Raw genomic sequence first — 16,763 nt, forward strand, 5'->3', positions numbered from 1 at the left:
TATCTCCATTCAGCGATGCTGTGAAGAACTGAGAGTATCCAGGTCAGGGATGGTAACATGTATCTGAAGTTTAAAGTAGCACACACAAACCAAAAGATTTTTGAGAAACATCTTTCCCCCAGGAGCACAGGCTGATAATGGTAGGTGGAGTGGGAGAGAGGCATTGTGGAGAGTAAGGTGTGCAGGCTCAGTGCCACACGTCTCCCCATTAAAGAGGATAGAGATGTTGGGAACCTCAGGTTTTAGGTACACAGGTGAAAGTTTCTTGGGTTTTGTTGAGTAGGAAGGCTGTTAAACACTGTGCTGAAAGACTTAAAAGATGTATTTATGGAGAAATTTAAAGGTGAGGTGAATTTTTTCCTCTGTTCAAGCATCAAAATGCACAGGGGAAAATCCTTCTTTCTTGACTGAGACTTTCATGTGATGGGGATGATGTATCGTGCACTTAAATTGTAATTTATTCCTGTTCCTGACAGTTGTCTGTCTCTGGAACAATTTGGGATTTCCCTAGGGTGGCATCATCTCCAGGGTGTTTTATAATTTCCTTTATGCTTTATTTTTTAATACATAGTCTTTAATACCTTTAAAATAATCTTTTTAATATTACAGTCTTGTAATACAACTGTAACCCTCTGTACACCTGCCTCAAAACTGCACTAGACCACAGAAATGTTGTGTGTCCAAGCTTTAAAAGAAAAAAAAGTTATCTATGAAAACTACTTCCTAAGTGAACAAGAATTAATATTTTATGTTTACCTCTCATGTAGGAACCCCCTCTGCAATCCAGTGGTTTTGTTAGCTTGTAGAAATGGTGTACCTGGTACTTACTGCAGAAAATTCGGATGGGCCCTTTGGCTCATGTTAGAAATGCAGGTTGCAGTCCAGATGGATAAAAATTAATTTTGCAACTGAATCCTCTTCCTTTGGGCTCTACACATGGAAAGTAATCTTCAAAGGCATCAGTAACCTGTGTGTCTGGCTGTGGCTTTTCCCTTTCTTTTTTTCCTGGGCTCCAAGTAAGCTAACATCCTCAAGATATTCAAGAAACACTGCCTCCAAGTACAGTGGTACATCTTCACTGAATGCTTTGAATTCCAGGTCCTGAGATCGACCCTTTTTGGTATGTAGGCCGTGGTGTTCGTCCCATCGGTCGCTTTGGGAAGAGGCAGCTGAGAAGCAGCCGTGGCAGCCTGAGGCCTGTGAGCAGACACCTGGATTTCATCTTGAATGCTTTGTGGGAGCAAAAATTGGACACAGAGGACAGTGACTGGTGATCTCTGTTCCCCAAGGTGGCAACCCACCCTCTGTTCTTTGAATTGTGCCCTCCCCTGCGCCTCAGATCTACAGTTTTCCTTTTGCCTAGCAATCCCACACTGCTCTTCTTTCTGCTCCTTGTGCAAGTACCTTCAAAAAGAAACATGTTCAGAGTGCAGGTAAAAGACAATGCATGGACACTAGCACTGAGTGCCACCACTACTTATAAAAACGTTTCTTCATTGTGCATCCCCATCAAACTCCTGATCCTGTTCACTGCTAGGTTCACTGTTAGGTTTATCCAAAACCTGCACAGCTTTTGGGCTGGGATTAAAACTCTGCAGTGTTAAATGTATCATGAAACCCTCCTGTCACATTTCAAAGTCAATGGCTGTTGATATGTAAAAATAAAAAGCAATGGTTGGAAGAAAGAAAAAAGGCTCTTACCAATTTTTAATGTACCTGCATTAATGGCATGAAATACTGCTTCTCTGTGTGTAGCTTTTATAGAGATTGTTAACATCCACTCTTAAGAATGTCTCCCTGAAGTACCCACTGGCCCTTCAGAATTCTTCCTGTACTGGTGGAGAGATATACTAATGAACAGAGGAGCTCCTATTGAAGATTAAGTATTTTCTCCCTGCTGAAGAAAAAATACCGGCTAATTGAACTCCTTGGAGTAGTTTTGTGCCTACTGCATATAATCATGCACCACAATCCAAAAGGAGCAAGAGCCTGAACGAGCTGATTCCCTTTAAAACAATGTCATTATTTTCAAGTACATTGTCTGAGCAAGCTTAAGTCACTCTTTGAGGATCACAAGCCATGTACTATCTACTCCATTAGTCCACATCAATAAGCCTGGAGGTGCAGCTCAATACCCCTACTTACTCATGTTAACATAACTTTGTTATATTACTTTTATAAGAAGTGTTACTCACAATGTGATCTTACATCTTGATTAATAACTATTAGCAGGAATAATACAGTTTAATCTATGGCTTATATCCAAAAAAAGTAGCTTGCAATTTAGGTAATAACTAATTGTTAAATCCAGGCCATGAATCATTCTGCAAAGGCTGAAGTTGAATGGACTTCCACTTCTAGTTGTGCCTTATGAGAACTACTACTAAAATTGAATAATAGTTGAATTAACCATTGCAGACATTTTAACCCTTCTTTCTCTTTTTGCAAATGGCCTGTCAGCAAGGGATGGGTTTTTATTATAATAAAAATGGAGTTAATTCTATTTAGAATACAAAAAAGCTGCGGACCCAAGGTGTTACTTAAAACACATTAATTTTACTGAATGCTTTCATGGTAGAGAAGATATGGTGATAAACATTTTGATCCGCATTAATTGCAAAGAACTCTGGAAGTGCAAGACCAAGATTATTGGCAGGGGTCTTGCTCAGTTTTTGTAGCCATCCCAGAGAGAGATCAAGAAATTCCACCTGAGAAACTGTGCTTGAGATGGTGTTTCAGCCAAGAGACTCAACGGTTTGGAGAAGACTCACCAGCAAATGTTCCTAACAGGATTCCTCCCACCCCAGCCTTAGAGGAGGAGCAGGAGGTGTGAACCGAGCGTGGGCCCTTGCTCTCGTCAAACCCTGACACCCCTGTGGAGATGCCCATGTCCCGGGTGTGACAGTGTCACATGTGTGGCTGCAGGTTCTGCACGCTTCCAGGCCAAAGTGCACATAAATCCAAACAACAGAGAAGAACTTTTTGGTTTTCTTTATGAATCAAGTAGTTGAAAAGGCATTCTTTTCATAAATCGCTTTTACTCTTTTATAATTTCTCTTGACAATAATTCTTGGTGATTATGCAGATAACAACAACAAGGCAAGCTTAATATTCACTCAGACTTAATCAAATAGGTCATATAGTCTTCATTTTACCCATTAAAATATTTTCATTTATAAAAATTAATCTAAATATAAATATTAACACTAAAGATTGAAATCACTTGATGACAAAATAATTCTTTGTGTGCTATAACATATGCTTTTATGATTTTTTTAAAACAGTAAATTATATCTTTGCACATATTTGGCACAATAAACATTTGTAAAAATTCAAATGCCTTAGAGCAGGTGGGATTTTTTTTTTAAGTTTTTTTTGTTGGTTTTTTTTTGCAATGCCTACACAGTACACATTTGTCTGTCAAAGAAGACTGAATATTTTAACATTGTAACACGATAATAGTTGCTTTTCATGCCTCGTAAGGAAAACAATCTACTCCAAACTTTGTTGGCTTGTTTAAATCACACTAACAGAACAAAAGCCAGAGTTATTCTATTAAAATTAGTCATTTCTGCATTGATATTACATACACAATATTAGTTATTATTTATTAGACGAATATGCAGACCAACCACCATTAATGACATTTCATAACACGCATACCTGCATAAACCAGAACCTGGGAATGTATTGTATACATACACGAGAACAGTCAATGGAGGAAGAGATTGAATAACAAAAAAATTACTAGGCATCCTACTCTGTTTAATCTCCTTTGCTGGATTGCATATATAAATAAAATCTATTTGTTTTATGTATATATTTATATATTAAACAGAGTGGACTAAATTCTTCCCTCACATCTGTGCAAACCAATTTCAGAGAACTAGTATTGTGTGAGAGTAAAAGAAGGCCTAGTTTCACCCAGAATGAACACGCTGGGTCAGATCTTGGGCAGATGGAAATTCCTTAAAGGGATGGAGTGACACTTATGTATTGTAAGTGGGAAGATGGTTGTATTTATTCCAAGGGTTCCTCACATGCAGCTGGACATCAGAGTACTGACAAGCTAGATGGCAAATGTGGATGGCAGATTTCAACTGGCACTGTTTTTCCAATCAATCCATCCAGCCATTCCTTGTTTTCCCCACTCACCCCCCTAAATCCAGCCTAGTCAGGAAATTCGCCCAGTTTTGCTTGTATTTGCCCAACCACATTGCACGGCCTGGAGTCCCAGAGAACTGCTTTCCTGCTGCATGTAACATGTGGCACTTTGTCCACTGGGAGCCCAGGGAATGCAGGAGTTCTCCTCCTTCCTGGTACCCACAGCTCTTGGGAGAGCTCATCACTTCTTTATGCTGAGGGGGAACTTGCCAGCCCACGCCTTCCTTCATAGCACATTTCACATCAATCCCATCTGTGCTTGGGTACCTGCTCTGCAACTAGTGTGGAAGGTAAGGGATTCACTGGCTTATCACCTCCTCTGAATACCTTCTTTGTATTCTTCAGAGCAAAAAATACCATAAATTGGCAATGTTCTCCCACAAAAGGGGGAGAGGGACACCCTGTAAGCAGCATCCTCCCTCCTGGGCATCTGCCAAAGGGCCTTCTAGTTTGACTCACCTCTTAAGGGTCTCAAGAAATGAAAGGAATATTACTATTCACAATCTAATTCAGAGTGGTCCAGTAGTAGTGGGGTGCATGTGGCACCAGCAACAGGCCCCAGCTACTCTTTGGGCCTCCAGACTAGTATAAGAACTGAAGTCTGGGCTACATTTGCCTCCTTCTCAGAAACACCAGTGAATGTCGGAAAGGAATCTCTGGCAAGCCGCTGCCACCCCACAACCACCAGTCAGTCAGCAGAGATCTCATCTCCAATGCTTTCACCTCCTTTTTCCAATCTTAAAGGTTTGGACAGAATTTATTCTGAACTAGAGCACGGTTGGCCATCACCAAGTGGACAATGCTGCCAAGAACAAGACATATGAAGGTGTTAATTTCTTTAACAGTGTTCAGATGTTTCCAGACACTGGGATCATAACTCAGCAGACATCTGGTCCACATGTGTGGCCACCAGTTCCTGCCTCAGCATGACACCCCTGCTGCCTAGAGCAATATCCCTAGCTTTGGAGTTGGAACATTCAATCTGTGAGACGTACTCTCAGAGAAGTCTTCCTCCTCCTACCAACCCTCCCAAGACTCCCACTGCCTCCCTGGGAGCAGAGCGAGGTACACAGATACTCCTCTCCTTCCATGCAGCTGAAAAGCAGCACACACTGCACAGAGTTGTTCTTATTGCTCGACACGACAGATGCCCACATGAATAGTAAGAGGCCAGCAAATATGGATCACAGGTCTGCTTTGGCAGATTAATTGGCCTATAATTATGACTGATTGAGTGTACAAAAACATACTGCAGTTTAAAGACATACTTAGTACAATCGATAGGGAGAAAAAGTGCATCTTAAAATGTGGAGCCTTGCATTTGAAACATAGCATCCTGTCTAGAGTCCTCTGAGAACTTTAAGGCAGAGTTTCCTGTAGCAGACCACGATGCTGAAGACTTGGACAGCTTTCTCAGTGAGGTATCCAAATGAAGCCCTATAACTGAGGCTCTGTGGGTTCTTGAGGGTCCATTTTCAGCTGGACATACACAATGGCTGTTAAGAAAAGGCACTCTAGTGTACAGCCTTAGGCAGTGTGTTATTGGCAGTAGGGAAGTGTAAGTTTAGTACATCACAGCAGATCCTATAGCAGGTTCCTAGAACAGAGAGGGATAGAAAAGAAAAATAACATGAATGAAGGACTAAACAAACCTGCTGAAGAACACAGCCAGGTCCTTTCCCTTCTCACCTCCCCATGTATTTCCTACATATCTTGTGGCACACTGCTTTGGGACAGTCATCTTTTCCCCTTTTCCCTCTATGGCTGCTGCAGAGAAATGACTGACAGCTGTCCTGGGTGGTCTGAGTGAAGCCTCTTTTTTCAAACCCTGCAGAGCCACCTGTCTACCCCTTAAATTCCACTTTGATAACCTTTGAACATTTCTCAACAATTAGTGAAATTCAAGGTAATTCTCACCTCCTAAGTTACAAGGCACAGCTGGTTCTCTGAGGGCCTGGTTCAGAGGTCTGAAATGCAGGGGATGACTAATTTAGTTATTCTTTAAAAAATACGGGTAGCACATTCCTGGAGAACTAGCAGCCAGGCTACATTATCACAGGCTGACATTCAGGAGCTGGTATTCTATGATACGTAGTCAGACATCTTCCAGGACACTGGTCAACCTCTTGTTCAAGAGTTGCCTCAGCAGTCTGTATTATTTTTTCCTCAAACTATCAAGAGAAGATTTCTGAAGATGCTGAAATACAGCTGCCTACACAGATAGTGCTATCTCTCTATCTGACTACTTTTAACAGAGTTTTAAAAACATTTGTTTACCATTAAGTCCTTGGCAGTGCTTTTCCTTTCCTTAGTTCTTTGTGTTAGAGATCCTTGAAGCATGAAGTTTCTGTTAAACGTTCTGACAGTGGTAACTGGAGAACCATCTATTTTTTCACCTGGGAAAAATACAAAAGGGGAGATTTTTCACATAAGAGATTGAAGCAGATTTAAAAACACTTATGAAGAGTCACAGCTTCTAGAGAGATAAAACTTTCCCTAAGATGTATGAGGAAAGCTGGATTCAATTCAAATTAAAAACAGCAGGCTGTGGTACTCCAAATAAATTAAAGTTTGAGGCCATGTCAATCAGTGGAATTACAAAAGAATAGTGCAGTGAACCAAGCCCTAGAATTTTCAGAGATAATGCTCTGCAGAGTTAAAAAAAAAAACCCCAACAATAAAAACCCACAAAAAATCATGAAAGAAAAAAACCACTTGATTTTATAAAGACATTTCACAGCCATTCTCTGACATACCAGGAACATTACTGAGCCATTTCATACAGCCTGAAATCAGCAAATACAGACTTTAAGGAAGTGATGGGTTGAGGAGGGTGACAGTCTCACTGTGTGGTGTCCAGCCACACTGCAGCAGCAGCACCCCTCTTGCAGGACAAGTATTGAGCATTCCTTATTTGCTTTCTCCAGCCTTCTGCCTCTGCTCTTGTTTACTTGTCACTGTCACAACTTTCACTGAAGAGAAAGTGGTGATGCTTTTAAATGTAACAAAGGGGTGTTTTATATAATACAAGTACATGGAAAATGAGGAGGATGGGACAGTCTATTAGGCTTCCTCTGTTCATTTCATAACTTAAACTTTTCCCTACTTTGCTGACTTGTACATCATATTGAATCTTACAAAGAGAGTCTCTGTCTCTCACTCTCTCTCATTTATATAACACTTTAGGCGCACCTTGTATTGGTGGAGCTGGAAGTTTTCTCCTCTGCTGTCTTGATGTGTCTATTGTATGCATCTGTAAACAACACATATACATTACTCAATTCCATTATAGAGAAAGAGGCAAGATTTCCCCAATGTATTTTTGAATACTACAGAATGTTCTGGCACCTGGTTTGTTTGCTTTTGATCCCGTTTCCTTGTCAGGCGAACACAGGGAGCCACGTTCAAGCCTGCAACAGTGAGAGCTGATATTCTGCTCTCAATATCTGAAATCTTCAAAGAAAATAAAAGAGAGAGACAGACAGATGGGGAGGGGGGAAAAGAAGTTTTAAAATTACTGTGGATGCCACTACTGAAATATAACCCTCCCCCAGTAAAATCCTCTTTAATAAGAAAATATAAACAGATGGCTAACTTCTTCAGCAATTCTGACACTTTGCTGCATTCTTTAGTCCTGACATTAAAAGGGGCTTAATTTGTTAGTAAAGATGGAGTAAAAGAACAATCCAACCTACCTTGTGACTCCAAGGAAGAGGCATTTTACTCCTTTTGAGGAAAAAAAGAAAGGAGGAGAGAAAACCTGCATCTGCTATCTCCCAATTACCTTACATAATCCCAAATTCATTCAAGCTGTGTTTTTAAAAGGGTACATTCAAAGAATGATTTTGTGGGACACATTTCCTAACTCAAAATTAATTTCATACATGCGCAAAGTAAATCCTCTGTCACAAAATCTAAACATTTGGTCTTAAATATTTATAGTTCAAATGCATATGCATATTAAACACAAGCATGCATAAATGCAGGCACACACTATATAAAAATACTGAATGCAAAAAAAAAACCTGCCAGGGGAAAGTAGTCTGATATTGAGAGTAGTGGAGACAAGTGTTGCCAAAAGAGAAAGAAGAGTCAGAGAAGTCAGACATATAACCCAGCTGATGATTGACAATGACACCTGAAGCCACAGTTGGCTTCACTCTGCAGAAGATCTTCCATTGGCCTCCTTGCATAGTTTAGGCCTCTCTCCTCCTCCCTATCATCCCCATTAACAGATTTACCCTAAAATAATGACCAAAGCCAAGAAAACACCACTGACATTTTGCCAAGTAGTACAGCAATGCACTTCTGACATCAGAGACATGTCAGGCTCTCAGATATTTGCTCAGCCCCAAGTTGAGCATGCTTCCACTGAGAGAAATCATCAGGTACTCCCCGTTAAACCCTGACACAGTCAGGTCAGGGCATCTTGCTGGGTACGGACTGGGCAGTGAGCTGCAAGCAGTGTTAGCCCCTTGAGGTCTGGCAGCATTATCTTGTTCAGCTTTTGGCACCAGATTCCAACTTGTCCTGAGCCCTGGACTTTCTGCAGCCTGCTAGAGCGGTGCTACATCACAGTGCACAAGAGTTCATGCCTTTGGCTGTGATGTGTGCTGCTTAGCATCTAAATCCCATGGCAGGCATGCAAGTCCTAGCCTCTGCCCTTGGCTCAGCCTCTGGCTCCTGTTGGCCTTTGCTGGTAGAAAACTGCCAACAGTGGCATCTTTTGGAAAGTGCTTGACAAGTTTCTGATTAGATAAACTGCCTCAGACTCTATTTGCTGCCTGACTGGGGCCATGCACATGACACAAAGCACACCAGGGGAGCTGCCTGGCAGCAAGGAGTAATCTTATGCAGTAAGAGGCTGCTGCAGTGCCACGTCCAAAACCAAGCTGCGGGAAGAAACAAAGAGATACAGTACATCTGTCTGGGCTGAGTTATACAGCTCAGTTATGCTCTGCTCAGCTTGTGTGATGCAGTCAGCATCTTTAGATCACCAGGCTACAGCAGAACAAAAGAATATTCAAAGTGTATACAGTGAGGTGGGCGTTAGGCAAGGCAGTGTGAAACCTGCAGATGGGGAGGAGCTGCTGTCCTCACCTGAAGCTCTGCATGGTGAACCTGGGCAGCTGCTGTGGCCACCTGATCCTCCAGATCGGCCAGCTCAGATTCCTCAGTCACACTGTTGATCTTGCGTGCGGCGTCTTCCAGGTTGGTCAGCTGCCCCTCCAGCCCATACACCGTGCTGGCTGTCAGGTACACCTGCAGGGCCAAGGCAGGGACAGGGGTCAGTGATTCCTGGTTTGTGGGCATGCAGGTTTGAGCAGACTGCATTTCCCATCATACCTGCAAGCTTCCCTGCTTGCTCGCCCACCACAGGGACATTTAGCTGGCAGAGGAAAGTCATGGGGAAATAATCTGAAAAGCACAGATCCACAAAGAGAAGGGACGAATGAGGTGGCTGCATTGCAGATTTCATAGGTACTACAATGGTATTCCAAACCAGATTTGTTCCAGATTGATCAGCAAAGAAAAAAGTTGGAAAGTTTTCTTTTTTTAATAATTGATATTCCATCACATAACACCCTAAGTATACAAAGAGAAGTCAACAGATCATGCCTCATATAAAGCTGTGTTGCTTTAAATGCACCTGATGCCTTCTGGCAGTAAAAACTGCACAAGTAACTGTTCAGCAGCAAATAGTCATTAACTTCCTATGGAGTAAGTGTGCTTATATGTGTAATGATTTTCAATCCCATCCTGCTCTCACCCAAATATACAGCAGGCAAAACCTTCCCACCTCGTGGGTCTTTGAGAGAACCTGTGGAGGATCAATAGGCTTATTTGGGCCACATAAGAGAGAATTACTGACTTTATAATTCAGAGTTCTTTCCTAAAAATGAACAACTCTTACTATTTTGGCACCCCTCTGGTATCTGTAACTACAGCTAAAGGTTTCATTTCCCATTCAGCCCCTCAGAGCAGTAATTAGTGATACACTGTGTTTTACTGTTTCTTTTATTTCACAAATGCCCTAAAGGTGCATGGAAGTCACTGGTTTATAGAAAAGGGTAATTTTCAAGCATTAGCTTTTGACATCTGTGCTTGAAATTGTGCAGAACCACACAAAAATACTGCACTTTCTGCCCATTTACTCTTTAGGCAAGAGATTTGTTTCCATTAGGCTAGTAACAGTGAGGTGGAAATTAAATATATATTCTGATTTTCCCCACTGCAATAGCAATAAAGACCATGTTGTTACAAAGCCAGCAGGAATTAAACATGGTTGTGGCCGACTTCAGGGTTCAAGGGGCAAGCAAACAGGATCTGAAGCAGATCCTTGAGCCTACACCTTCATTTCATATGTCTTCCACTCCAGTCATTATATCTGTCCACAATTCCTAGATCATTCAGTCCTTTGACATAAGAGGTATTCAAATAATTTATGGCAATGCTGTGGCTTTATGGATCAAAATGGGGGAGAATGACCAGATTGAAATTTGTTTACTTTCTATTCTTTTTCTATTTTTCATTATTGTTTCTTAATTGCTTGAAATAGATTTCTTTTTTCTTTCTGTCGTGCAGATAGTTTTTTTTCATGCATGTGACTTTGCTAAGAAACAAAATCACTACGTTTGTACAAATTGCATCTTGTAAGAACTTCTTCTAACTGCAGGCATGATATCTTTGAAAAACATATCTAAAAGAAATAATGGATCTGATGTAACATCTTTGCTGAAGTACCTTGGGACACAGATGGCCCATAAAGTTAACATGATGATTTAAATAGAAATGCTCCTGGTCTTGTTGGGTTTAATTATTCTAACCGTTCACATAAAAGATGCAACTTTTAAGTATGACACACCATAGCCAGTTCAGATTAAAAGGCAATTTTTCAGATTTCCCTGTCATATCTAAAAGCTTAGAGAAAGAAGAAATAGAACATTTTGAACAGCAGCATCTTTAGAAAGTTGAGGAAAAGATGCATTTAAGTGCTGTGGCAAAAATCTCTGCACAGTAAGATGTCCTTTTCAAGAGAGGAAAAGAAAAATCTAAAGAAAATGGGACTGATAGAAAAATGTGGGAAGGAAAGGTCATCAGTGTTTCTGTAACTCAATCAGCCCCTACATTTGTGAAATGTTGATGAACATTTTCCAGCTGGATCTAAAGAAAATATTTTTCTAAACAGTGTTCTCTTTACCTGGACAATTGTTATAGTTCCAAATAGCAATGGTGTCCTTGCAGGTCTCCCCTAAGTGAAGCCCTTATTCATACATTCACATTTAGATTGTAGAGACTTATTTTACCATCATTTAGGTATGTACAACTTCCACAAAACCCCAACCTTTTGCTGGTACAGATGGCCCTACATTCTCCACACTATGGACGCACAGCCCTCAAAAGGCTAGAGAGAACAAAAATGAACAGAGTGTTTATAAACACCCAGATCCTCTTGTGGAGGTTGCCACAAAGAGGATGTGGTTCATGTAGATATGGTCCCAGCTGCAATGTGAAAAGTTATGGTTTCCTGGATTTCTAAAGGCTCTTTACCATAGAGTTTAATGCTGAAATCTTCAAACTGTGACCATTTTGCACCTACTTCATGTCCTGTGTGGGACAGAGAAAGATATACTGGGGGTACACAGCAAGGCTGAGCTGGATACCTTGTGAGCTCTGCAGGGAACTGGGAGAAGCTAAAACCAGAGATGCTGCAGTGAAGGAGAAGCCAAAGCAAGAAATGCTCTGCCTCTGTTCCCAGTGTCTGCTCAGTGAGAAATGCTTGGCCCAAATGAATGATTAGAGGCCACAGCACCACAGATGCCAAAGCTCCACATTGCTGGGAGTGATTATTGAAGTGTAACTGGGGAAAAAAACATGCATCTTAGATAGTTTACAACACAGTTCTCCACAGGGAAAAAAAAAAAAAAAAAAAAAAAAAAGGCAAAAAAAAAAAATACCAGGACAGAAGCAGATTTCCCCAAATTGCTCTTTGTCCTGCAGAATTTCTTAGTTCTTCTGAAGATGTGGTCCAGCCTGGACTAGGATTTTTACTCCATATTCACTCTCCTACCAGATGAATTCTGTGGTGTTTGGACCTTTTGGATACTATTTGGATACTACAGTGCCAGAACTGGCTTTTAGTGCCATAGAGTATGTTCCACTCAGTTCTTAGCCTGGGGCTACTGAGAAAATGCATTTCTGTGGAGGAAACTGATTTTATCCTCTAAGAGGAGATTCTGTCTGAAAATTTTCTGGGGCTAAAGAAAACCAGGATTTGTTTTCTTGAATTGACCAGGATGATCTAATGGGACAGTTCAGACTCCTATGAGATCTTTAAGAGCTCCTAATGAAGGGAAAGAGCACTGAAAAGTAATCACTTAAATGAGGGAAGCGGAGAAAATTGAAAGTTAAAGGTGTACCAACTCCATTAAGTGGATTCACAAAAATTTCCAATGAGTAGTGACTTCCTTCTATGATTTGGCATTGTACTTTCCCCTGCAGATGACAGGTATTAATGAAAAAGGATGGATGATTTGGACAAGGCCAAACAAGTGTTTGTTTAATTCAGATTCTCCAGCCCGCTCTTTCTAACAGTGCGGGAGACAGCTCCCTGGGTGCTCAGCATTGTGTGCTGGGGAAGAAGAGCTTCTCCACTTCTCTGTGTGACTGGAGACATGCTTTCCCCACCTGTCCTTGGAGTGATGAGGTTGTGCTGAGATGAGGAAATGTGCAGTTTCAGCCAGGCGTGGCATAGCCACACTGCCACAGAGGTGTGGAGGGCATAAGTGAGCTTCTGCGATAGAATTTCTAAATTTAGTTGTAAACCCCAAAGCATCCAACTCCCCCTCCCCTCAGTATTTTAAAGTACATATTAAAAAACCCCCATCAACACAGTTAAGCACTGTTGAAACACAATTCTTCCCTATTTGTATATTTTTTTAAAACCCCAAATTAATTTTGAACACCCACTGATGCTGCCCATGTATTTTCCCTTTCGAGTTGGTGCACACAAACAGGTACCCCAACTCCCACATGTGAGTCTTTCACATACTGATTCATCTTCTTACATTTTCTTCCAGTGTGGTGAGCTGCTCATCGAGTCTGACAGGATCTGTGCCCAGCGGGAGGGTTCCTCGTCCTCTGTCCTGAATGTCATCTGGGAAATCACAGGGATCGGTGGATTCTGCTATCAGTTCTTCAGTGGCATTGATGACTTTCAGGACTTCTGTAGATATGTTGCAGAGAGAGACAGCAGAGTACTTCTATTTTGTTACAAGAACAGACAGAGAAAACAACAGCACTGAATTAGCATAGAGGGGTAAGGTATCAATCACCATCTACTAGCCACAGCTTTAGCCATGCTAAAAGCATATCCATGGCTCTCTCCTGCAAACAGACACAAGAACCATGTAATGGAATTGGAATTTATTTACCTTATCCTCCTTCCCTTTCTCACATACCCTACATACCATCTACACATGCAAAATAACATACACATGCAATTCTTCTACAACACAATTCTACTGGAGGGAGGGTTCAAATCTTATCCCAAAGGAGCACACAAATATCCAGCTTTAAACTCTAAGTGAGCTACATAAAGCTGGTTTTGCGAAAGTGTTTTAGACATATTTTAAAACACAATTTTCCTTTCTGGATACTGACAAAGAGATGTGCAATCATCTTTGTCTGTATCCACAGAAGCCATTTCATTGAAGATGCAAACATGGGAAGGCAATCTTCAGCAGCCCTGTAAGGATAGCATTTTACTAAAATGCTTCCTGTGAATTAAATGATCACCCCAAATAAACAAAGACTGAGCTAAAAGTGTGCAAACACTTGTATCCTTTTATTTTTTTTTTTTTATTTCAATTTACCTATTTTTTTTTAACATGGAATAAATTATATCAGATACCAAGGAAAAACAGGCAGTTTTATTGATCTTTTAAAAACAACTGAAAACCTTTTTATCAGTGTTCCGTACTGCCCTGATTCTTGTGATTCTCACACAGCTTTAAGCTTCAGGACAACTCCTCTGATGAAGTAAAAAAAATTCATCTGATGTATCTTTAAGCACCAAAGCTCAACATCCAAACTATACAGCTTGGAGACTGAGCCAAAGCTTGTTGAAACCGATAAAAATACTGTCACTTAATATATGTGCAATAACTTTAGTGTTGCTTTGCCTAAAAGAAAGTGTGGAAAAAAATTAAACCAAAATTTAATTAATTCCTCAAACCTGCAAATACTTATGCATGTGAATTAGGGGCCCACCTGTTTGTACATTTTCTCACAAACAAAGTATCTGTGGATCAGTACTGAGGAAATGGACAGTCTTTGGATTCTATGCAGTAAATTCTATGGTACAGGAGAGTATAACTGATTAAAAATGTCAATAGGCAGGATATGGGAGAAATAATGTTCTTTTGATTCCCACAGTTTCTGATGGGTTAAACTGGAAATCTACTTTCATTATCTCTTTCCTTTAATCAGCTGTCCATTCTTATGTTAGATAAGACTTTTACTGAAAAGCTACATTTTTAGCAGTACCTATTCAATTTTTGTGTATCAATACGTTAAGGCATCTTTAGCACTATTACTCATCTGAATTACAAGAAATAATTGGAATGAGAGATTAAAGAGAAGAACAAAGCAAATACAGTATGCTTCAGCACTCGATCTTTAGCTTGTTAGGACAGCCAACACAGCTACAAACAAGCAGACCTGGGACTCTCTTACTGAGAACAAATACTTGGACCCCATGAATAGCCTACTGTTTTTTTTTTCCATTTATTTTCACAAGTGCCAATTAGGTTAAAAACAGATCAATAATTTTATAGGAAGAAGAGAAGAAAGAAAATCAATGTTACTTTCTTTTATTATTTAATTCCACAAGTATCTAGTTCTTATATTCTGTGAGTAGTGAACAAAAAAGGATGAAAGCCAGACACTACATATTCTTCATCATATTCACTGATGTATGTTCTTCATTTCTGTACTGTAGCCTCACTTTGGTGTTATTTCTTAAATTTTTATTATCCTTTTTAGTTAATGATGAATTAAAAAAAAAGATTATATTAAGTTAGAAAAAGTTGTTTTTATACCACAATATGAGAATCCATATTGGCATTTTTCACAGACCAATTACTATAAAATAATTTTTCTGTTTTCCCGGTAAAGTTGTCTGTGATAGAAATCTTTGTGATATCAAGATTTTGAGTGAAAAATACCCTAGCTTCTCAACAGGTATGCATAGGGGAAGAGAAGTTCAACAGGATAGAAAAGAACATCTTTTCATTTGGAAGATGATGAGTGATCACCTAGTCCAGCCACCTGACAAGTTCAGGACTGACCAAAAGTTAAAGCACGTCGCTAAGGACGTTGCCCAAATGCCTCCTATACACTAACATGGGTGGGCACTGACCACCTCTCTAGGAAGCCAGTGTTTGAGCAACCTCACAGTGAAGAAATGGTTCCTAATGTCCAGTCTAATCCTCCATAGGTAGAGAAATGGGATTTTTAAAAAACTGGATACTCAGTTAATGATTTTACGTACGTTTTACCCTCCTTTTGAGCAACTGTCAAAAGCTATTAAAACAGCTCATGTTCCAAAATGGTCAATTTACAAATATAGTAAGGTACTCTAGATATTATTATTTAATATGTGTAATGAGAAAACCCCAAAATAGAATTTAAAAAAAAAAAAAAAAAGTGTTGCCGGGTTTTAGTACTTCACAAACATCTCTCTTCCCTGACCACCCTTGTCAAACGCAGGATTTATAGGATCATATAAAAATCACCTGAAATTCAGACACACACACACATCAAGATCATCCTGGTAGGTGGATTTCAAATTGCTCCAAACACCTCTTGGTTGTCTAATTTATCTTGCCCTTGCAGGAAAGGTCATTGTTTGCACCTCTAATGACTCAGAGACAGCTGTCATGCCATGACTCAGGCTCTGTCTTGTCAAGCAAGTCAGAGAACTAATATGGATGTGGTAGATGTAGAAAGCAATCTCTGGTACAAATATCCAGCATAGGAAAGCTAAGTGCAGCCATTCTTCTTAAACTCTGGAATGCATTTGGATTTCAAGTGTGCTACCCCTACTTCTGAATTAACACCACCACTCCCAAATCAAATCCATGCAGCAGACCAAGATGTTTCTATTAGTTATGAGAATTTTTTCTTTTTACTGAATTTGAGACTAAGCATCTAATGGAATGAGGAAAACATGCATTTATCCTTTTTAAGATAATTAATATCCATGGTCATCAACATGTTAAGGACACAGTCAAAAGAACATGCTCAATTTCTCGGAGTTCTTTGTGATTGAATCTTAAAACCAATGAAATGCTAAAAATGTGTGTGTATGCAAGCATACATATATGTTTGCACAGAATATAACAAGTATCTTGTAAAACTTCTTTACTGTCATTTCTGTTTATCAGATGGAAAGTATTCCTGTTTTAAGATTATGTTTCAGTGGTCTAAAGATAAAGTGGTGTGATGACCGTTAGCCACTTCTCTTTCCTTCTGCTATCTCCCTTTCCTTTCCCTGTTGATACTGACAATATTTCCTGAGTTGTTTAACTTGAACA

General features: G+C 40.1%; 1 protein-coding gene across 4 annotated transcripts in view; it reads right to left on the reverse strand.

Annotated features, from left to right (window-relative positions):
• Window positions 1-3,018: 3,018 nt before the first annotated feature.
• Window positions 3,019-16,763, reverse strand: part of MYRIP (myosin VIIA and Rab interacting protein) — a 207,894-nt gene continuing 194,149 nt past the window's right edge. For all 4 annotated transcript variants that reach the window (XM_066193057.1, XM_066193049.1, XM_066193040.1 and 1 more), the window contains 6 exons: window positions 13,233-13,427; window positions 9,265-9,426; window positions 7,513-7,617; window positions 7,357-7,417; window positions 6,442-6,560; window positions 3,019-5,761 (listed from right to left, as the gene is read on the reverse strand). In XM_066193057.1, coding sequence (XP_066049154.1) covers window positions 5,729-5,761; window positions 6,442-6,560; window positions 7,357-7,417; window positions 7,513-7,617; window positions 9,265-9,426; window positions 13,233-13,427 — 675 coding nt within the window. In that variant the 3' untranslated portion in view covers window positions 3,019-5,728. The remainder of the gene's footprint in view (window positions 5,762-6,441; window positions 6,561-7,356; window positions 7,418-7,512; window positions 7,618-9,264; window positions 9,427-13,232; window positions 13,428-16,763) is intronic.

This window comes from Chamaea fasciata, unplaced genomic scaffold (genome assembly GCF_029207755.1).
Source record: "Chamaea fasciata isolate MVZ Bird 193981 ecotype frontalis unplaced genomic scaffold, bChaFas1.0.hap1 SCAF_1, whole genome shotgun sequence".
Lineage (NCBI taxonomy): Eukaryota > Metazoa > Chordata > Aves > Passeriformes > Sylviidae > Chamaea > Chamaea fasciata.